The sequence below is a fragment of the Amphibalanus amphitrite genome, unplaced genomic scaffold, assembly GCF_019059575.1.
Source record: "Amphibalanus amphitrite isolate SeventyFive unplaced genomic scaffold, NRLGWU_Aamphi_draft 000135F_arrow, whole genome shotgun sequence".
Taxonomy (NCBI): domain Eukaryota; kingdom Metazoa; phylum Arthropoda; class Thecostraca; order Balanomorpha; family Balanidae; genus Amphibalanus; species Amphibalanus amphitrite.
The window spans coordinates 474,914-495,746 of record NW_024881630.1 but is presented as its reverse complement, the minus strand read 5'-3'; the positions used below and the strand labels follow the sequence as shown (position 1 = coordinate 495,746).

The window sequence follows — 20,833 nt, the reverse complement described above, 5'->3', positions numbered from 1 at the left end:
GCTGTCGATAGTCCGACTTGAGCTGCAAGGTGCCGTCATGTCAACAAGAGTAGCCAGTCTTATCAAAAGGGAAATGAACTACAACTTCAAGCGAATCGTCTTCTGGACAGACAGTCAAGTGGTGCTGCAGTTTTTGAAGAACGAAAGTCGGCGATACCACACATTTGTGGCGAATCGTGTATCTGAGATTCACGACACGACAAGCCCAGATCAGTGGCGCTTCGTGCCAGGCTCAGAAAATCCGGCAGATCTCTGCTCAAGAGGAAAGTCTCTGTCAGAGTTGAAAAACCAGCAAGAGTGGTGGCTAGGCCCAGCGTTTCTAGAAAGCAAAGAAGAGCACTGGCCACCACAAGAAGACGTAGGAGACATCAGTCCAGACTGTGTAGAAGTCAAGAGGTCAGCAGCCATCTGTGCGACAAGTCATGCTAGTTCACCAAAAGAAGAGATCACTTCTCTACTGTCCCAGCTCATAGACCCGGCGCGGTTCTCTTCATGGACTCGTTACAGACGCATTGTCGCATGGATAAGGCGATTCATCAGCAACGTGAAGAGCAAGGTTGCTGGCACAGAAGTCATTGATGGTCCACTACGCAGCGCAGAAATTGATGCGGCTGAAATCAGCATAATAAAGGACGATCAAGAAACCTGCATGAAACAAGCTAGTCTCGACCACCTGTCTCCATTCCGAGATCAACACGGCCTCATGAGAGTTGGTGGGCGCCTGAGCAAGACTTCGTTAGACGAGTACACGAAACACCCCGTCATTCTTGACGCCAAGAGTGAGATCACCAGACTGGTCATTGTCGATGCACATCAGCGAGTCATGCATTGGGGATTGGAAAGAACACTTTGTGAGCTGAGATCGAAGTACTGGGTGCAACGGATGCGGTCAGCTGTGAAGAAGCACCTGTGGAAGTGTGCATTCTGCCGTAACCGCCGCGCCTCGCCTCAGCCACCCAGGATGGCAGACTTGCCAGAGGCCCGTCTAGACATGAGACGTCCGTTCAGCACAGTCGGACTCGACTTTTTCGGACCTCTGACGGTGAAGAAGTTTCGAAAGACAGAAAAGAGATATGTGCTGCTGATCACATGTCTCGCCACTCGGGCCATCCATTTGGAGCTAGCTGCTTTGATGGACACCAGTAGCTTCATCATGGCACTGCGCCGCTTTATCGCACGAAGAGGTAGACCTCGAACTATCTACTCGGACAATGGCACTAATCTAGTCGGAGGCGAAAGAGAACTGCGAGAAGCCATCGAACATTGGAATCAGGCACAGATATCCGATGCTTTGAGTCAGAGAAACATCCAGTGGGTGTTCATCCCGCCAGCCGCCCCGCATATGGGCGGTGCATGGGAGCGTCTGATCGCCTCGGTGAAGCGCTCCCTCAAAGTGGTTCTAGGAAACAAATGCGTCTCGGAGGACGTTCTTCAGACGACCCTAGCGGAGGTCGAATTCATGATCAACGGCCGTCCTCTGACCTACATTAGCAGTGATCCTCAAGACCCCGAACCTCTTACGCCCAACCACTTCTTGTTGGGCTCATCTGATGGAAGAGAAGGACTACCGCCAGGGGTATTCAATGATGCTGATGCTGATGTTGTTGGACGGAGGAGATGGCAACAAGTACAGATCCTCGCTGAGCATCTGTGAAAAAGGTGGCTCAAGGAGTACCTTCCTACGCTGATAAACAGACAGAAATGGAAGACAGAGAAGAAGAATCTGCAGATAGACGACGTAGTTTTGGTCGTCAACAGTCAGAGTCCTAGAGGATACTGGGAATTGGGACGCATCACAAGAGTCTACCCAGGCTCTGACGGAGGAGTCAGATCAGCGGAAGTGAAGACAAAGAGTGGGACGTATGTTCGCCCGACAACGAAGTTGTGTCTCTTGGAGAGTCTCAACTAAGCCTCTAAATCGGAATCATCGGAGAATCCGTGCGACGGGGTGCACGGCCAACTGGCCCAATATGTGATGCTCATGTGAGACGAACCGTGAAAGTAATGTTGATCTTGATGGAGGGGGTACGTTCTGTGTTCGAAGACATTGATAATGATCCGCGTGGCTAGCACCCACATTTGTGACCTGCGTATGGTCAACGCGAGCCGTGACAGAATCGGCATGGGCCGTTAGTGCTCAGAGCTGACACGGTGTGGTCGTTAAGTGCAGAGTGAAAGACACCGAGGGGTGTCAGGAACGTGTGGCCTGTATCGCGAGTGACATGTTTCGTGTTCCCCCTTGTGAACACTGGTGGGGGAGGATGTCGCGACCGGGGGGTTCTGTGCGTTTGTTGCCTAGCAACGAAATTGTTGTCATATTTTTGTGCTTAGAAAATTAAGGAAAAGGGGCTTTTTGGATGAGAAACTGATTGAAACGGGGTCATTATTATAGCTCATTCTGAAACAGTGAAAGTAAATATGCAAAGCCAAGGACGATGCATTCACTGATTAACAAGTGTCAAAGTGACATTCAAGAAGGGTTTATCTTTATGTTTCAACTTATTTCTTAGTTTATTTTCTCTCGTTAGCCGCAATGTGCGACTTTTGGAACGGTGTTTTTCATTTCGATCAAGGAGCGAAGTGGATCAAGCCTGTACCAAAATAAACATTGATTTCGAAAGTGCATTTGCGGCATTAAGTTTCATATTTTTTAACGGCTAACGGTGACACGTGGTTTTGTTTCTCTTGAGCGGTCTTTGTTTGCTTTTGCTTTGCTTCTCACCGGATGTCCGCGTTTCGTTCGATCACAGCTTTCTGATTCCTTTTCTCCCCTTTTTCGTTGTTTTTGCACCCGCAGGAACACAGCCGAGTTGGGCTAGTGTAAGGGGAGTGGCGTCCCCTCGGGTACCAGCCGGTTTTACTAGGCTAGGCGAGCCGACCCGTACCCCAGGACAACGGGATCCTGGAGGTTGAGCCCCCCACCGTGCGGAGCCAGTCGCGGTGGCTGGGCAACACGCCTCTTTGGCCCTGAGTTCTGTAAGGGCGGGACACTCAGTGGGGCGCCGCACTTGAGGAGCCATTCCCAGTCGTGATGCCGCCGGGGGTGGTGTTGGAGAGGTGTCGCCGGCGGGGTTCGGGCACTTGTGCTCGTCCTCCGCCGGTGGGGCTGATCTGTCGCTGCCCCTGGCGGTGACTCGGCGAGGCGTCAAGGGAGGAGGCGGTATCCGACCGTGGGGGGTGGTGAGCCTCTCTCTCCCCCTCGGAAGGTGCCGCCAAGTCCCGTACAGTCAGCTCGGCCGTCCCAGGCCTTGTAGCGGCGCCGTTGCGGAGCGTCGGCGGCCGAGCTGGCGGAGACCAACTCTTTCACATGGATAACTTGACCGATCCCCCTTCCCCCCAGTCCAATCCCTCGGCCTCGGCCGATCCTCGCCCGTTGGCCTCGGCCGACAGGCGAACGGTGCTCGACAAAGGTCCACGATCTCCTAAGATCCTTATCTTCCGGAGCGCAGACAGGGAGCTGAGCTCTCTGTCGCCCTTCCAGCGGAAGGATGGCTGCGACCGGTTTGGTTCAATCGTTCGTTGTGACCGGATGCGTGATGGCGCGCTGGAGGTCGAGTTCAGGAAAAGCGAGGAGGCGGCGAAAGCGTTGGACGCTACTCGCTTCGTGTTCTCCGAGGGACGGGCATCCGGCCGGAGGCTCGTCTCCATCCCGCTTACAGTGGAGCCCCACCGCTCTAAGAACTCCTCACGAGGGGTCATTAACTGCTTCGATCTGAGGGGAGTGAGCGACGAGGATATTGCGGACGGGCTCGCCGATTTCGGCGTGACAGCGGCTCGCCGCATCATGACGAAGAGAGGCACGGTCTCGACCAACAACATCATTCTGACTTTTGACTCTACTGACTTGCCGAGTGAGATTCGCGTGGGCTACGTGAAGGTTCGCGTGCGGCCTTTCGTCCCAGCGCCCATGCGCTGCTTCCGCTGCCAACGTTTCGGCCACACAAAGGACAACTGCCGAGGAAGACCCACGTGCTCCAAGTGTGCTTCGCAGGACCACACTGACGAAACCTGTGACTCGGAGACCCCCCGATGCGTCAACTGCGGAGAGGGGCAGACGCCGCACTCCGCGTATGATAGGTCTTGCCCTGCATACGCCAAGGAGAAAGAGATCATGACCATCAAGGCTACCAGAAATTTGTCTTTCAAAGAGGCACGGGAGGTGTACAACCAGAGTCACCCGAAGACCTCGTATGCCCAGAAGGTGAGAGTCACAAACTCTACCGATGCCTCCCAAATGAGTGTAGCACAGCTCGTGCAGCTTCTCAAACGATTCGGCCTCACCGTCGTAGCCACTGGTGACTCAGCGGACACCACGGCGCCTCGTGCGCCGCCGAGCAACACAGAGCAGGCTGCTCAAGAGTCAGTGTGGGGTCCACCCAGTCCCGTTCCAGCCGCGAACGGTGATGGAGACGGCTGGGCCGTCGTCCAGCGCCGACAGGGTGGTCGGCGCCCCCCGGCGCAGGGTAAGGCGCCACCCACCCCGCCCCGCCCCCGACCGCCCACGGCGGTGCAGGAGGCGCTGCGGCGGGGAGAGGAGGAGAGGAGGGCACGAGAGGCGAGGAGGGCTCGCCTCGTCCAGAAGGCCCTCGAGGCTAAGGAAGCCTCGTCTGCCGACTCCGCCTCCGGGAGTGCCAATGCGGCTGTTGCCGCTGACACCCCGGAGACACCTGAGGCGGGGACTCGGCCCATCATGGGTCCCCCGCCGCCTCCTCCACCTCCGCAGCGGCGGCCACCACCGCCGCTGCCAGAGACGCCTGTGTCGAGGACACAGGCCGCCGCCTCGACATCCCCGTCGGGGCGGCAACAGACCTCCGCGGCTCCAGGGCGCCTCGCCAAGCGGCAGACGCCCCCGAGCTGGTCACCCTCGGAGGGTGACGCCCCCCGGGCGAAAAAGCCTCAGCAGGGCTCGAGCCACGCCCGATCTGCCTCTGCTGAAGGGAGGCTACACCGAGAGGGCTCGGGGCATCCCCGTATCCGTTACGGGGGGAGCGCCTCCTCGGAGTTAGAGGACCTAGTCTAGTCTTTCAGTCTAGTCATTTCCTCTTTTATCCTTTTATCTTTTTCGCGCTATTGCGCTTTTTTACCAGGTGCATTTCTCTCGGTGCTTTTTACCTTTTTTGTGGTCAGTCAGGTATCTGTGTGCGCCTTTGCCTCATGTTATACGCGCCCTTTTTGCGCCTTTTTAACCACGCCTTTTATTCTACAGTGGAACTGTAGAGGCCTGCGGGCCAACTACCAGGACCTACAGTCTCTTATCCGTTGGCGCACACCCCTTGTTTTAGGTCTCCAGGAGACCAAGCTAGCGCAAAACGTTACCTTTGCCATCAAGGGCTACTCTGTTTTTAGAAGAGACCTGGACACCCCTACCATTGCCCATGGAGGTGTGCTTCTGGCGGTTCACCACAGCGTACCTGCTCGCCAGGTGCCGCTGCAGACTCCCCTGCAGGCGGTGGCCGCCAGAGTTGATTTCAACCACCGGGAACTGACAGTGTGCTCTTTATACCTACCACCAGGTATAGCGCTCCCGGTGGTTGAGCTGCATCGACTTGTCGATGAGCTTCCACCTCCGGTCCTGGTAGTCGGCGATTTTAATGCCCATAGCCTGGCGTGGGGATGCGACACGACTGGCACTCGTGGTCGACTTTTAGAATCTTTTATCCGCGATGAGGCGCTGTGTATTTTAAATACAGGACAGCGCACCCATTTTACAACACCCTCCGGTCAAACATCGGCTCTGGACCTGAGCTTAGTCAGTCCGCGGCTAGCTCAGCTTTTTACCTGGTCCGTCCATGACGACCCACTCGGGAGCGACCACTTCCCAGTGTGGCTGGAGCACCAGGAGTCCCCAGTGTCAGGCAACCGTCCACCTAGGTGGAATGTTCGGAAAGCCGACTGGGGCGAATTCCAGGCCGCTGTAGAGGCCTCTGTTTTATCCAGAGCCGACCCCTCTGTGATGTCTACAGAGGATTTTACATGGTTACTCATTGACTCCGCAAACGGGTGCATACCCAAGACGTCGAGTCAGCCTCGTCGTCCTCCGGTCCCGTGGTGGACCAAGGAATGCGGAGATGCGATTCGTGCCAGGAAGCGCGCTTTTAGAAAGTTTGACCGGAGTAGCACTACTGAGAACCTCATCGCTTTTAAGAAAGCGCGGGCTTTTGCCCGACGCGTTTTAAAAGAGGCAAAGGCTGTTTCATGGCGCACGTACGTGAATTCCTTAAACCGTTTTACTCCTACGACCCAGATATGGGCACGCATGAAGCGCATTGAAGGCCGGTTCAGCTCTGTTCCGCTTCCGGTTTTAAGAGTGAACAACACGGACATATCTCACCCTTCAGACGTCGCAGAGACGATAGGCCGTGCACTCTATCAGCGCTGCCGAGGAGAGCCGTCCTCACGACCTGCACCAGCCGCCGTGGACTTCAGCACAGCTGAAAATTTGGTGTACAACGAGCCTTTCTCTATGGCTGAACTCACGTCTGCCATCAGCTCGTTGCGCAGCGTCTCAGAAGGTCCGGATGCAGTCCACAACGACATGCTCCGTCATCTCCCCACAGTTGCCCTCGAGGCGCTGCTAGCAACCTTCAATTCGCTTTGGGAGACTGGCACCTTCCCTGAGACCTGGCGGGAAGCCATTATCATTCCTATCTTGAAGGCTGGCAAGTCGGGACATGACCCTCTCCATTATCGGCCCATCTCTCTCACATCATCGCTTTCAAAGCTGATGGAGAAGATGGTCAATGTGCGTTTTAGCTGGTTTCTGGAACATCACGGTGTTTTTACAAACGCCCAGTGCGGTTTTAGAAAGCACCGCAGCCCTGTTGACCACATTTTAGCCCTTGACACCGAGATACGCACCTGTTTTACTGAAAAGAAGCACCTTGGAGCACTGTTCTTTGATATTGAGGCGGCCTATGATACAGTCTTACGACACAGCATACTTTCCAAAGTATATAAGTACGGCATACGCGGCCGGATGGGCCTCTTTATCAAGAATTTTTTATCGGGTCGTCGGTTTAAAGTCCGAGTTGGCAGTGATTTCTCGAGCAGTTTTACCCAGGAGAACGGAGTTCCCCAGGGTGGGGTGCTCAGCGTGGCGTTGTTCGCGGTGGCAATCAATGACATCGTCGACGACCTCCCGGTTTCCATCGGGAGATCGCTTTTTGTCGACGATTTTGCCATTTGGTTTGCTGCTTCAAGCGCTCGACACGCGGCTAGACAGCTGCAGCTCGCCGTAACACGTTTGGAGAGGTGGAGCGGTAAGAATGGTCTTCGTTTTTCCACAGCGAAGACCGTGGCAGTGCACTTTTGCCGCCGACGTTGTGACGACCTAGCTTTGGGAATCAAGCTCTACGGACAGGTGACTCCCACTCGGCCGGTGGCGAAGTTTCTTGGGATTTATTTTGACAGTCGCTTGACGTATAAGGAACATTTTAGAACGCTTCGGGAACGGTGTTTTAAATCCCTGAACGTTTTAAAATGTGTTGCTCGCACATCTTATGGTGCGGACCGCAGGACCCTTCTTCTCCTGTACCGATCGATAGTTCGGTCGAAGCTGGATTACGCTTCTTTTGTCTACGATTCAGCGAGCCAATCCAGCAAAAAGGTCCTCGACGCAGTCCATCATGCTGCAATCCGTGTCGCCACCGGAGCATTCCGCACCTCGCCCAGCAGCAGCCTTCTTGCTGAGGCGCACGAGCCGCCTCTATCCCTACGCCGCCAGATGCTTGGGATGCGCTATGCGCTGAAACTGCGTCAGTTCCCGACGCATCCGACGTATCCGTACGTCTTCTCCACCTACTACACTCGACTTGACAGAGCGCGACAATCGCTCTGCTTTGGAGCGCGCATGAGAGGTCTCTTCTCCGCAGCCAACATAGGTTTACGTGTCGTACGACGTAGCTGGGGTACGTCCTCTCCGCCTTGGAAACACGCAAAACCTCAAGTAGATCTCTCACTCTCCGAAGTTAAGAAGGATGACTTGCTGCCTTGTGAGGCGCGAGTCAGGGCCTTGCAACACATCGTCTCGTACGATGGTTTTAACACCGTTTTTACAGACGGATCAAAAACACCTGAGGGAGTGGGATGTGCTTTTATCGCAGGTCGCGATACCCGCTCATTCTCTCTACCTTCTTTTGCCTCGGTGTTTTCATCTGAGCTAGTCGCCATCGAGAAGGCTCTGTGTTTTATCGAGGTGTCGGACGGTCTTTCTTACTTGATTTTATCGGACTCCCTAAGTAGCCTTTTGGCGTTACGGAGTTTTAATCCAGTTGACCCGATCGTTCAAGACATTTTAGCTCGACTTCAGTCAGTGGAACAATCGGGAAAATTTGTTCAGTTCTGCTGGATTCCCAGCCACGTCGGCATACACGGCAACGAGCTGGCAGATGCGGCCGCGAGGCGCGCGGCCGCAGCCTCCTGCACTCGACGTCTGCCATTGCCGGCGCGTGACCTTTATTCGGCTGTGCGATCTTTCATTCTCTCTGAGTGGCAGGCAGAGTGGAGCCTACGTGGAGGCGGAAAGCTCCGTGAGGTGAAGCCGACTTTGGAGCCATGGAGGTCTTGCTTGCAAGACAACCGGTCCAACGAGGTGATCTTGTGCAGGCTCCGAATCGGCCATACATATGCCACGCATGGCCACCTCCTCCGCGGAGACGAGCAGGCCATTTGCAACGGTTGTTCCGCGCCTCTTACCGTCGCTCACGTGCTCTTATCTTGTCCACTTTTAGAACCAGACCGGACGCGCTACCTCGGCCGCATCGCTCCGGGTACCACTGTCCGCCACCTGCTGGATGACGAGTCACCCTGGGTTTTATCTGGCAACATCTTTTCCTTTATCCGCGCAGTCAAATTCCAAGCGATTTACTCGACCTGACCCAAATCCTCTCTAGTCTCCTTGTCTAGTCAGTTGTCTATTACGACGCTCTTGCGTTGTTTTATTTTACCCTGTCTTTTTTATAAAGTCTTTTACTTTCTAGTCTTGATATCTAGAAAGTTTCTTCTTTTGAAACACTTGTTTTACTAGCGCGACGTTATGGGCGCAAAATGACCTTTGCAGTCGACGCGCCCTAAAGCCCCAATAAACAAACAAACAAACAATACCCATTAGTCATTACCCTTACACAGTGCACAAGCTGCTACTAAGAAACGTAGGAACAGCCGCTGTTGTGTGGAACATGGTCCTGTGATTATAATGCACGACTCATGCAAGGCGAATTGTATAGATTCTAAACGGCCGAAACATTCTCAGTCCCCATCACACGGTATATGTGAGTGAACGACGAGTGCCGATTATGGACCCCGACTGAGTGCCGGTCCCGTTCCCACACTCGGTGCGTGCCGACCGACCTCCAGTGAGTGCCGACCCTCCCCTCTCCCACCCCAAGGGAGTGCTAGTCCCCTACCTCAGCCTCAATGAGTGCCCCCCCCCCCCCCCCCCGAGTGAGTGGCATGCAGTACCGACCGAGCGGCTAGCGGCCGTCAGCAGACAATGACTGCTCCTGACACGACTGTCCGGGCCGGGACGGTGCGTGCCCGGCCGGCGACGACCGCAGGACGGGCGCCGCCGGCGGCCACAATAAGCCGCGGCGACGATCGATTTATTCCGGTGGCCAGGTCGACTATCGGCCGCCGGCGGAACGCATACCGCCCGTCCGTACGGAGCGACTGGGCTGGCGCCATGGACCTGTGCCGGCAGCCTTTGAACGGCCGACGCCATGGGTCAGGGTCGGTACTCGGTACTAGGGACCAGCTATGAGCCGCTGGGAAACAATTGTCATGAGCCAGGACCGGTGAAACGGACGAGAGTACGTGCCTATTGTAGGACCGGTGTCACAAGTCAGCGTCCAGAACCAATGCCATGGGCCAGGGCCGGCGCCATGAACCAAGAGCGGCGGTTATTGAAGGGCCGACTCCGTGTGCTAGTGCCGCTGGGATCGGTCAGGACTGGCGCCGCGGGCCAGGGCCGGTACCATGGGCCCGTAGTGGCGGCCATATAAGACCAGCAGCCATTACACCAGTGAGCGGGCTCCGCGGTGGCGCGAGCGCCATCCGGCCGGTGCTGGTGATATGCATGCAGAACGGGCGTGCCCCCGTCTGGCGGTCGCCGTTGCCACGCCGCAGGACACCGCAGCTCGCGGCCATCATTCTCCGCGCGCTGGCCCGACTTCAGGCGTTACGGCCTTTGAACGCCGGCCGGGAGCTTTAAGGCCCATTGGCCGCCGCGCCGGTGAGCTGCAGGGCCGGCCGGCCGGCCGCTCTCCCTTTTGTTCAACACGCGTCACCTCCGGCCAACGAGCAACCGCCGTCGCCAACAGTTGGCCCGTGACGTCACACACACACTGTCCGGTGACGTCATCGCCGGGTGTCGGCAATGACGTCAGCGTGCCGACGAGACTGGGCGTGGCCGCGGCTGGAGAGTCGGCCACTTTGAGCGGGCCGCTGGGAGAGGCGGCGTGACCCGAGTCTCCATCGGAGCAGAGCCTCTGACCGAAGCACGCAGGTGTATCCTCTCTGGCGGTTTTGAACGGCACGGGCCCGAGCCTCCCAATTCATACCTGAGTCCAGTTTTACCAACAGAAAAATAGCCGCCTGCAGGATTTTTTTTACCTTAACCTTCCAGGCGGTGGGGGGGGCATTTTTTTGCCCCCCCTTTACTTTTTTCGATATATCTCGAGAACCGCCGCGCCGATCGTCACCAAACTTTCAGTACCCTCCCGGGAGCAGCTAGCGCACATTGTGACCAAAAATTTTTCCAAAGGCTATGATAGGTTGGCCGCTAATGACGTAAGAGTGACGTCATTTTTGCCATTTTCGACCCAAAAAAAGGTTTCGCGGGAAGAGCTGTCAGGCCTACAGCTTTAGAGATACAGAAAAATGTTTTAGACATAAAAGGTGTGGAATCAAAAGGGCTACAAAACTGCTATTTCGGTTTTTCGAATTTTTTGGATTTTGACCCCCAAAAATTAAAAAATAGATTTTTTGAATATAATAGCCAAAAAATCCAAAAAGTTTTTTGAATTTCGAAAAAACCGGAATATATGTGATAGTCCCTACCGCCTTCTATCTACATACCAAATTTGAGATCGATACCTCGTTTTTTGGCCAAGTTATAGCGAAAAAACTGTTCAAAATTGATGACGTCAAATTTTCAAACTCAATTTTTAGCAATTCTAGACCTCGTAGCGCAAAACAAAGACCACCATTAGACTCCCCGTGACGAGCTGCATCGAATCGACACCCATTTTATGCAAAAATATCAACTTTGAAATTTGACCTTTTTTGACCTGACCTTGACCTGACCTCCACCAGAAAGTGACCTAAACCGTACCTGATGGTCTTATAACCAACACCATTGAGTTGGAAATGAAAAACTGGCCATAAAACATGCATCACATAACCTTAGTAAAGTTGGGCTCATGTGGTGACCCTTGGTGACCTTTGGTGACCTGACCTGTGACCTGACCTGGTATGACCAGTGACCTCTAATAGCAACATATGTACTAGACAACTGACGCCTTATCGCTGATTTTCGACAAAATGCGTTTTACTCGGTGTTATAGCGCTTTCCCTAGAAGCCCTGTGAACGGTGAAACATTTTATCTTTGACCTGACCTGTGACGTCATCGGTGACCCCGAGGTCAATGAAATTTGGTTTCCCTCGACAAATTTGACAGGGCTATCGAACGCCGTTTGAATTTTCCGGATCCGTCCAGTAGTTTCGGAGATACGGGGGGGGGGGCAAAAAAGTGCCCCCCCCCCCCCCACCGCGTGGAAGGTGGCTGGTAGGCCCACCGCCTGCCGGGTTAAGACCACATTCACATACAGTAAAGCCCTATCCGCTTACGTGCCCATCGCGCTTACACTCCGTATGTGAAACGGCCTTCAGGCAAAACAAATCCGGCAGGCGGCTATATTTATGTTGGTAAGACTGGCCTCTGGTCGGTACGTTGACACATGCAGATGTATGCCGCCTGCCGGTAAATACGTGTGACCGTGCCGGCTACTGAGTACCTGGTATCACCGTGTCAGCATTCACACTGGCGCTAATATAGACGGGCGAGTGGGTCGCTAAACAACCCGTGCAAACAAACCAACAAAATAGTGCCACTGTACCGACAGGTAGGGATCGGCGGACTAGGTGTCAACCAGTCAACGTTCAGGGGCGTCTGGGTTTTCGTACAAGTAATCGAGCAAGGCATGCTGATGTTGTTTGAACGGTAATGCACACGGTAATGCATGCGTCCTCCTTAGTTCATACTTTCGAATACATACCTGGTAGTCGTCAGCCTTCGGTTGGAACCGTTTTATGCATTGCTATGTTAGCAAATAACTTGTTTGACATTTGTTCAACTATTAGGCATACAAATAGAAATTTCAGCAAGTTAGTCTATCCACTAACGTTTGTTTGTTTTGCCGTTTCTTCCTTTTGTTACACCCGTGGCATTGTAAATTACTCGACGCTGTCATGCGAGACTATAAATTAGTTTAGCCCTCCCCTGGGCCCTGGCGGCGAAGACCATACATCAGAGGTCAAATTACTACTGGCGCTATCGATAAGTACACTGCGGAGCGGCGGTGGCGCTGCCAATAGCGCGATTGGCGTCCATAGATCCAGCGGAAGTCCGCGGGACTAGCTCTGTACACACAGCGGTAGCCGGCAGTGTGTGCTGGTCCGGCGTGGGACAGACAGAGACGACACATCGGGCGGTGGAGCGATCGGCACCTGCTCTGTACACAGCGTGGTGGTGGGTGGTGGGGCAGATACCGGACGTCGCCGACAGTATCCGGGCGATGTGGACTGCTAGGCTGCAGGAGTCGACTAGTCAGTGCATGCTCAGGGGTCTGGTCTAGCCGCTGCTTTGGTTTGGTTACTGGTCTGGTCTGTGACAACTGACCAGTCTGGTCTGTCCACTGCCCTGGTCTGGTCTGTCGGACCTCTGGTCTGCTCTGACTGCCAAACACTGGACACCGAACAGTCCCCGAAGCTGGGCTGAATGTGGTCTGAATATGGTTTGTCCTGATGGACATAACAGTCCCCGCGCCTATACCGCTGCCTCTCACACAAACATCGCGGTAATGCAGTAGTCGTGTTGACCCACATGCGGTATCCAGAGAGGTGAGCTGACCGCCCCGGTGTCGCTCCGGTGCCTCTCACTGTGAGCTGAGCTCAGCCTATCGGCCATCGCCGCTGAATGCACCGGTAAATGAACGGCCAATGAAAGCTTGCAGTGCTGACGGAGCAGCGTCTGACACGCGCCGTGCTGGCTAATGGACCAATACCATGCGGCTCGCGCAGCCGGCCGGACGGAAAGGCCTTAGAGCGTCTGTACTACTGTCTGCATGGTACTGACGTCATGGGATCTAATGTAAACATAGGCACTGTAAATATCACTCACGGGGCAGGCGACTTTTATTGAAGGTAGCCTTACGGGGATTGTAAAACGATAATATAGGTAGGTATACGTTTTGTTTGAGAGGGTATACGGTCTTAGATACCTATAGTTACCAATGCCTTCTGTTACTTGACGTTATGTTTTTTGTGCCTGTGAGTTCTTTATAGCTGTCCAAGCTATATTTCGGGCAGCATGCTATTGATAGGACTTATACCTACGTGATACGTCATCGAAAATCAATGGCAGTGGCCAAAGTCTGCTTGGCTTATAGTGACTATGTTCTTGAAGAAGCCTTATGACGAACTATAAGGTGCGTTAAGTTAAAAATAAAACAGCAAAATAATCACACACTTTATAACATGCATATTCAACAGACACGACTTTTGCAATTGGTCACTATATCCTTCTCAGAGTGCGGACTGCCGTTTATTTCCACGCACGTTTCTCTATCCCACACACAGTATCCGCCACCGGAGCGCGGGACGGCGGCGGCCTCCTCAGCGCGGCGGCGACGGTAGCGTCCGACGCATCCGGCGCGCCCCAGATCAATGGCTGATTGTCGCTATTGTCGCACCATAAAGGATGTGTTCCTTGTTAACGCCGAGATGGCCGCGCGGATCCGGGCTGCCTCGTTCTTTCACATTACTCGCGCCCGCGCGCGGTCGGCCCGGCCGCCGCGCCGGCCTACCCTTCATTACGGGCAATGGTAGAGTGAAGGTGGATGGAGGGCAACGAGGCTTCTCCACGGGCGTGCCTCCGGTGTTCTGTCCATCTGTGGGGCTATTACGGTATGATACAATTATGCATTAAGAAGACGGCATGTTGGAGCTCCGATGAACGTTGCTCTCGAACTGGGAGTGCATTAAAAAGTAAATATTTATCTGCAACCGGGCGGCTGCGGCGTTTAACTAGCTTGAGCCATTTTAAGTGCGCTTAGCCGCCAGTGGGGCTGTCGGGATGAATTTGATGCTTTTGAAGTTCATCCATTCTGGCAGTATACCATCTCAGGATAGATAACTTCGGCCAACTTTCGCTAGTTTTGCTGTGAATGCCATTTACTTGAGAATCGAGGGCTAATTTGATCGGCCCACGGAATACCAAATAGGAGAGACGCTTACACGGAACCGAAGACAATTTTTAAAACTTAGGTCGAAAATGCTCGACAGAAAGCGTCATAATTTGTCGAAGGGCCTACATTGGGTGGCTGTTTACTGGACTCCATATACCGCATGGTAGGTAAGGTGCAGACTGCAAAACTTGGACATCTGCATATGTAGACGGCTCGACGAAAAAAGAAAATTACGCTCAATCAGGTTTGTCTCATTATCAGTGTGATTTTGTGTCGAAAGGCTGTTGGCACTGTGTACAATCATCTGATCGTAAATCAATCACCTTTTAGGCTAGGCTCTGGGCTCACAGCCATGACTCGCCATATAAAAACGATAGGAGATGGCCGGTGAGGATGCCGTCTGTAGCCGTGGGGCGTGGCCGTCCCTATCCATCCCTGGCGGCGGCCGTCGGCCGCTCGCCGTGCGTGGCCGGTGCCCCATCCCCGTGGCTGGGCTGTGTCGTGTCGAGCGCCGGTGACAGGGCCGTTTGGCCGCCGCCCATCCCACCGCCGCGCCGGCCGCCCATCCGGCTCAGCCAGCCGGCGGTGCACTCAGCCGAATGGGCGGCTCTCCAGCGGGCGGCGCCTCCGCCCGCTGGAGAGCCGGTCTGAATTAGACGCGGCTCGACACAGCCGGCCGCCGGCGGCGATATTGATTCTGCGTTGATCTGTGGCACAAGTGGGGCGCAGTTCCGTCCGCGGAGATTGGCGGTCGGCGCGGCCTTCACAGCTGCTGCTGATTGACAGAGGGGAGACGCCCGTGGCGCTAACACCGCGCGCCGGCTCGGCGACCAGCGCAGGGCGAGCACCTCGGCTCGACTGCACGCTCCGTGCCGACGGTATAACACAGGTGTTCCGGATGTGCAGGCAATTAAAATGTCTTCTTCCTCTGCCTCTTGATGATGAAGCGGTAGCCTTTAAGTTCAGTCTACATAGTTAATGAGTGGGTGCGTCCTCCTGTCTCCTTACCTGGTAGGTATACTTCCCTATGTGCTACTCGTCGATTTTTTATGGAATCACTAGGTAGGTACGGCACATCCTCTCGCAATCACTTCGTAACGAACAGTGACCTATCCAGGATCCAGCTCATTGCAAAAAAGCCTGGCGATTCAGTGGTAATGAGGAAGACTGTACCGTCCAGAGCATGTTTGAAGCAACTTTAGAGCCTTCGACTTTTAAGCAAATTGCTTGCTTCTGGAATGTTACATACGTCGCCAATTCGACAAATGAGGAGCTTTAGGTCCGTAAATAGACATTGTATAGGCATAGCCAATACCAGGTTTGCGTAGTAAGAACGGGCATCAGGAACTTTTGGGTATCGCGCAGAGCCGCAGACTTGTGTGCAGTTAGACTTGTGTGCTGTGTTGTGTTCTGAGATCGTTACGTTACATTATTTTCGTTTATTTCTTTTGTTCAGGCGGCATATTTACGCAGTATGTGCGCCTCGACACCGATTAAAAAAGAACGCATCCGGCATCCAGGAGCCGGATCTCCCGTAGGGATCCGGATCCAGGAAGGATCTCCCGTAATGCGAATTCTCACATATGCGGTATTCATTTCAATGTGTCTGCCACCACCTGCGGGTTTTGTCGTAAGTGTTCTTGTCATTGCGCGACAGTGTTTTCGCCATTATGCATTATCATTTATCAATGCATTCATATTGTCTTCTCGATCGTTGTGCTGATAATTTTATCAGTTATCGCCGCTGCTAATAGTTACCGTTTATGCTGATGTCCCGTCAATACCCAACAGGCGTCGGTCTGAGTGTCAACGTCAATACCCAACAGGCGTCGGTCTCAGTGTCAATAGCGACGTCGATGTCGCAGGGGCGGTGCGGCCCTCCCAGCAGCCCACTATTGATAACCCGACTGTGGCCGCGTCTCCACACTGAATTATATAGAGCGAAGCCCTGCTCCGCCTGGTGTGCTGCCTACTTATGTGCCTGCCGCACGCCCTGCATTGCCGCGCTCCTAGCGCTGTACTAACACGACTTTTTTCTGTTTGCACGCTGCAGAAGAAGATCATGATCCTGATATGTGTCACAATTCTGGTTGTATGCTTAGTGTCTACAGTGGGCGGCTACTTCGGTTTGGGCGAGTAAGGTAAGTGCTATTCAATATTCATGTGTAGCGACTGCTTTTTTGCCAACATAAAACATTTGAAGAACAGTCCAACAACGTTCACTGGCTTCCTACGATAAACGTCATTCTTAATCACACACAAAAAAACGACTGTAACTTCTACCGGACACTACTTTGACGGCAGTGTCGTCCTCTTGCCTCTTGGTCTAGATCGTCTACTAAACTTGGTCTAGAATAGGTACTAGACAAAAAATCTTTTTGAACAGGAATCGACTGGTTCCTATGTTCAATGGGTTCTATTAGCATAGTTAGGTACCGATATGTCACCAAACTTTTCGCATGAACAATGGTAAATGCATGACAGACATCAGTTTAGAGGACAATGCCAATACCGAAGAATACCTACCTACCTCGCCGTTCATTCGTATTGATTGACCTCAGGATCGTTCAATCTGATGATATTCGCCATAATGGCGACGATAAAGACGAAATGATGACGAGATCCTAGTCTTAGCATTACCTTATCGGAAGGAAAGCTAGATGGGTGTGCCTTTGCGTCTTCTGGGCATCCAGAGATTGGAAGAAACGCCTAAATTGACGGTGGGCATTGTAACCACTGGCCACTTCAGTGCATTGCCATTATCTGCGACCTGTGTGTCCAATCCAACAATGTAAATCTTACATGCCTACCCTTTTCCGAGATGAATATTTTTTGCGATGTCGTGGTTCATTCTTCGCCTGTTTGTCGCGCTGTCTCATTTCGCAGTTGCGTGTTGTGTCACTGGCACTTGTTTTGTTAAGATTACCAATGCGGTCCACACATTGGTTCATGTATAGACAGTAGTTTGCAAATATTTAGAAGGGAGGATTCAGATATGCCACTCGGATGACTGTTGAATGACTTTTTAATCTCTCCAGCCACTTTTGAATCGAGGTTCAGTATTGCTTATTGGCTCAAAACGCATTTGTTCGCGGAGTTTGATAAAGGTGCATTCAGAGACAGCGCGGAGCGCCGCTCTGCTCGTGGGCTGGTAGGCTGTGCCGCAGCACATCGGAGTCCGGCGGCACAGCCTAACCGTCCACGAGCCGAGACTCCGCCGCGCTGGACTGACGAGTGCCGTTTGCTTTCTGTGCCACAGCCCGGCCCGGCTCCGAGCGACGCCCGACTCCGAGATAGTTAGAAACTTGTCCATGGCAATTGAGCTGACCCTAGAGACACCGGCAAACCACTGTTGGCTTCTTTGACGGTCGTGAAAAATTGGTCACAAAAGAAGCTTTCCGTAATCCGCATACGCGGAATGAGTCGATTTTGGACTACCATAGTTCCCATATAGGTAACTGAAACTCAAATTACTGGCTTCTATCCTCAGTCCTGACCTTTTCTAGCTGCCACCTTAACCCTCGCCCATGTAGGGGGGGGGGGTTTGGTGCAACCCCCCCCCCCTGAGGTTTTTCTTAGCTACACGCCGAACCGTTTCAGATAGCCTGCTCAAATTTTCAGTACCCTTTGGGGCATCCTTTGCGCAACTTTTGGTAATTTTTTTGTCAAGGTCATGTCAGGTCACGGAGTTATGACGTCATAAAGGGAACAACCTCCGGCCAGATTTACGCTAAATTGGAGATTGCTTCACAATGGTATAAATGCCGACTGACCTGACGCACTGATGGATTGTTTTAGAATCAAAACTGGCTGATTTGACATTGGCACAATGTCTGTTGACATTTTGAAGGTCACTATAAAGGTCAAGGTAAGGTCAGTGACCTCGGTTGACTTGTAATGACTTCTTGCACTTGTATGCCTTTTCGGGGTATTTTGATGCCCTGAATTCGAATTTGCTATCCATTTCAGGCACCGTCGGTTGTTTCTTGTAGTTCATTTTGGGTCAGGGTCAGGTCAGTGACGTCACACGCCTGACGTGACCCAATGCACAAATGACCTTGCAGACTTCCGATGCTCCCAACGCATCATTTTTAGAGTTATGACATCGAAATACACACCAAACGATAGAGAATTGATCAAGGATCACGATAGTGAAGGTTTCAAGCAGGGCCTCTGCTAACATGTTAACTGGTGGGCCAAATGGCCCACCAGTGACCCGAAATGGCCCACCAGCCTCAAACATTTGGCCCACCAGTAATTTTCCGAAAAATCTAAGTTTTCACATTTTTCACGTTTCTAATTGAATTAGCAGATCTTATCGTACATTTTCAGGCTGTAAAGTACCCATCGGTGAAACATATTCTTGTGAAAAAACTTCAACCTATTGTTTGCAATATCCTCTTGGGGTAAAAAGTGAACTATAGTGGACTAAGCTTCGGACACACTTCACCGAATTGGACCAATGGACGAGAGACGGACGGCGTCCGGTGATGTCCGTTCGTTTCCGTTGGACGTCCGTTTCTCATCCGTTCATATCCGTTCCATGTCCGGTGGTGTCCGGTGTGCTCAACCGGACACCACCGGACATGGAACGGACATTAACGGATGACAAACGGACGTCCAACGGAAACAACCGGATATCACCGGACGCTGACAGTTCTCGTCCGTTTCTCGTCCGCTGGTCCAATCCGGTGAAGTGTGACCGAGGCTTTAACTTTTATGCAATAATCGCGAAAGACGTCTGCCTCTGTCAATTACAGATAGTGTCGGCGGCTTCCAGCCGATCGAGGTCTGCGAGAGTTCTTGCAAGCTTTCCGATCGATCGAGTGGTTGCAGTCACATAAGCATCTGCCGCAGACCAGTCGGTTACAAGGAAAACTACGAATAAAGAACAGACCAGTTCAGACGGTCGGGGATAAGCCTGCGAGCGATCTCAGACGGCTCGCCGATACACGATATAAGCCAGAGTCAAACTAGAGGTAGTGTCGGCGACTTCCAGCCGATTGAAGTCTGCAAGCGATATTATGCGTCTTCACGACCGGTATGATGCTTGCAGTCACACATCTGACCAGTTGGACGAATTTCGAACCGTTCACAGTCAGCGTTCCAAAAATTTCTCATTTGGGCTGAAGATGACACTCAAGAATAAGAATGGATAATTTTCCACTCTCACATTTTGGGTGGCTCGAATTTTCCACTCAGACACCCAAGAGAAATCTGAAGTTTGGGACACTGTTCACCAGAAGTGAACGTGTACATAACTTAGTTTTTTTTTAAAGAAAATATCAGGGCTGTGCAGTGCGCTTGGGCTTTTGAGTCAATTATTTTCCATGCAACACCAATAGGCTTAATGATCATTTTCAGAGATGTTGGGGTTGCTGCTACAACCCCCTTTTGGGGTTCCTGCTACAACCCACTTTATATATAAAGTTGCAATCGTGCTGTTCACAATTCCTCCCGATCCATCCAACAACGCCCGATCCCGGCCGACCGCTTCCGAATCTCCGACTAGTCGGCGAGCGATCCACTCACGGCCGTAAGTTATCGTCCAAAGTTTTATAATCTGCGTCAATATTGTGTGCATACTTGTGCCACGGAATATATAGTCTACGACATGTCGATATGTCGATATGTACTACGATATGTCGTAGACTATATATTCCGTGCTTGCGCAATTTTATGTGCACCGCGGGAGTATCACCACTGAGAGGGTTGTGGGTCCCTACTCTCTCCTCTCTTTCTGAAGAGTCGGGGGGGGTCGAGCCCATTTTTTTTTACATTTTTTACATTTTTTGAATGCCATCCTGACGTTTTTTGCAGAATAAAGTGGCCGAAATCTGGGGAGAAATCGAAAATTGGGGGAGGGGGGCTATGGCTACGAAGGCCAGTCCATGTCGCTGCCCAAGTGGCCCACCAGTCAAAATTCCTTAGCCGAGGCCCTGGTTTCAAGTCGATATCTCTTACCGTTTTGCCGCAATTGGCGCGGAAATATGAAAAAGTTTGATTTTTCCGAAAATTTGACCTTTGACCGGTCATAAGTGGGTCAAATGTTGTCCTAGGACCAAAAAATATACCACCAATCGCGAGATCTCGTTGAGAGCAATCCGTTGGTCTTTTCCGCTAAGCTCTACGACGCTTCGTTTTCAAACGCCAGGGGGGGGGGTCGCACCAACCCCCCCCCCCCTGCATGGGCGAAGGTGGCAAAACACCGTTTACGGGCCGGCGAGGGTTAAAATAGGAGCCTTTCATTTTCCGGACCCACGGTCAAATATGACTTTTTTAAGATGTTCGTACTTTAGGTTTAAATTGTTCTGTGAGCTGTGGGGCATGTGCGCCGACGCCCGCTAAGGTAGGCGTGTAGAGTGACGCC

General features: G+C 52.7%; 1 protein-coding gene across 1 annotated transcript in view; it reads left to right on the top strand.

The window, feature by feature from the left end:
• The window catches only part of LOC122382227 (syntaxin-1A-like), a 47,260-nt gene that overhangs the window by 23,389 nt on the left and 3,038 nt on the right, over window positions 1-20,833 (top strand). Inside the window, exon 9 of the mRNA XM_043367286.1 lies at window positions 16,517-16,604. Within this exon, the coding sequence (XP_043223221.1) occupies window positions 16,517-16,603 (87 nt within the window). The 3' untranslated portion in view covers window position 16,604. The remainder of the gene's footprint in view (window positions 1-16,516; window positions 16,605-20,833) is intronic.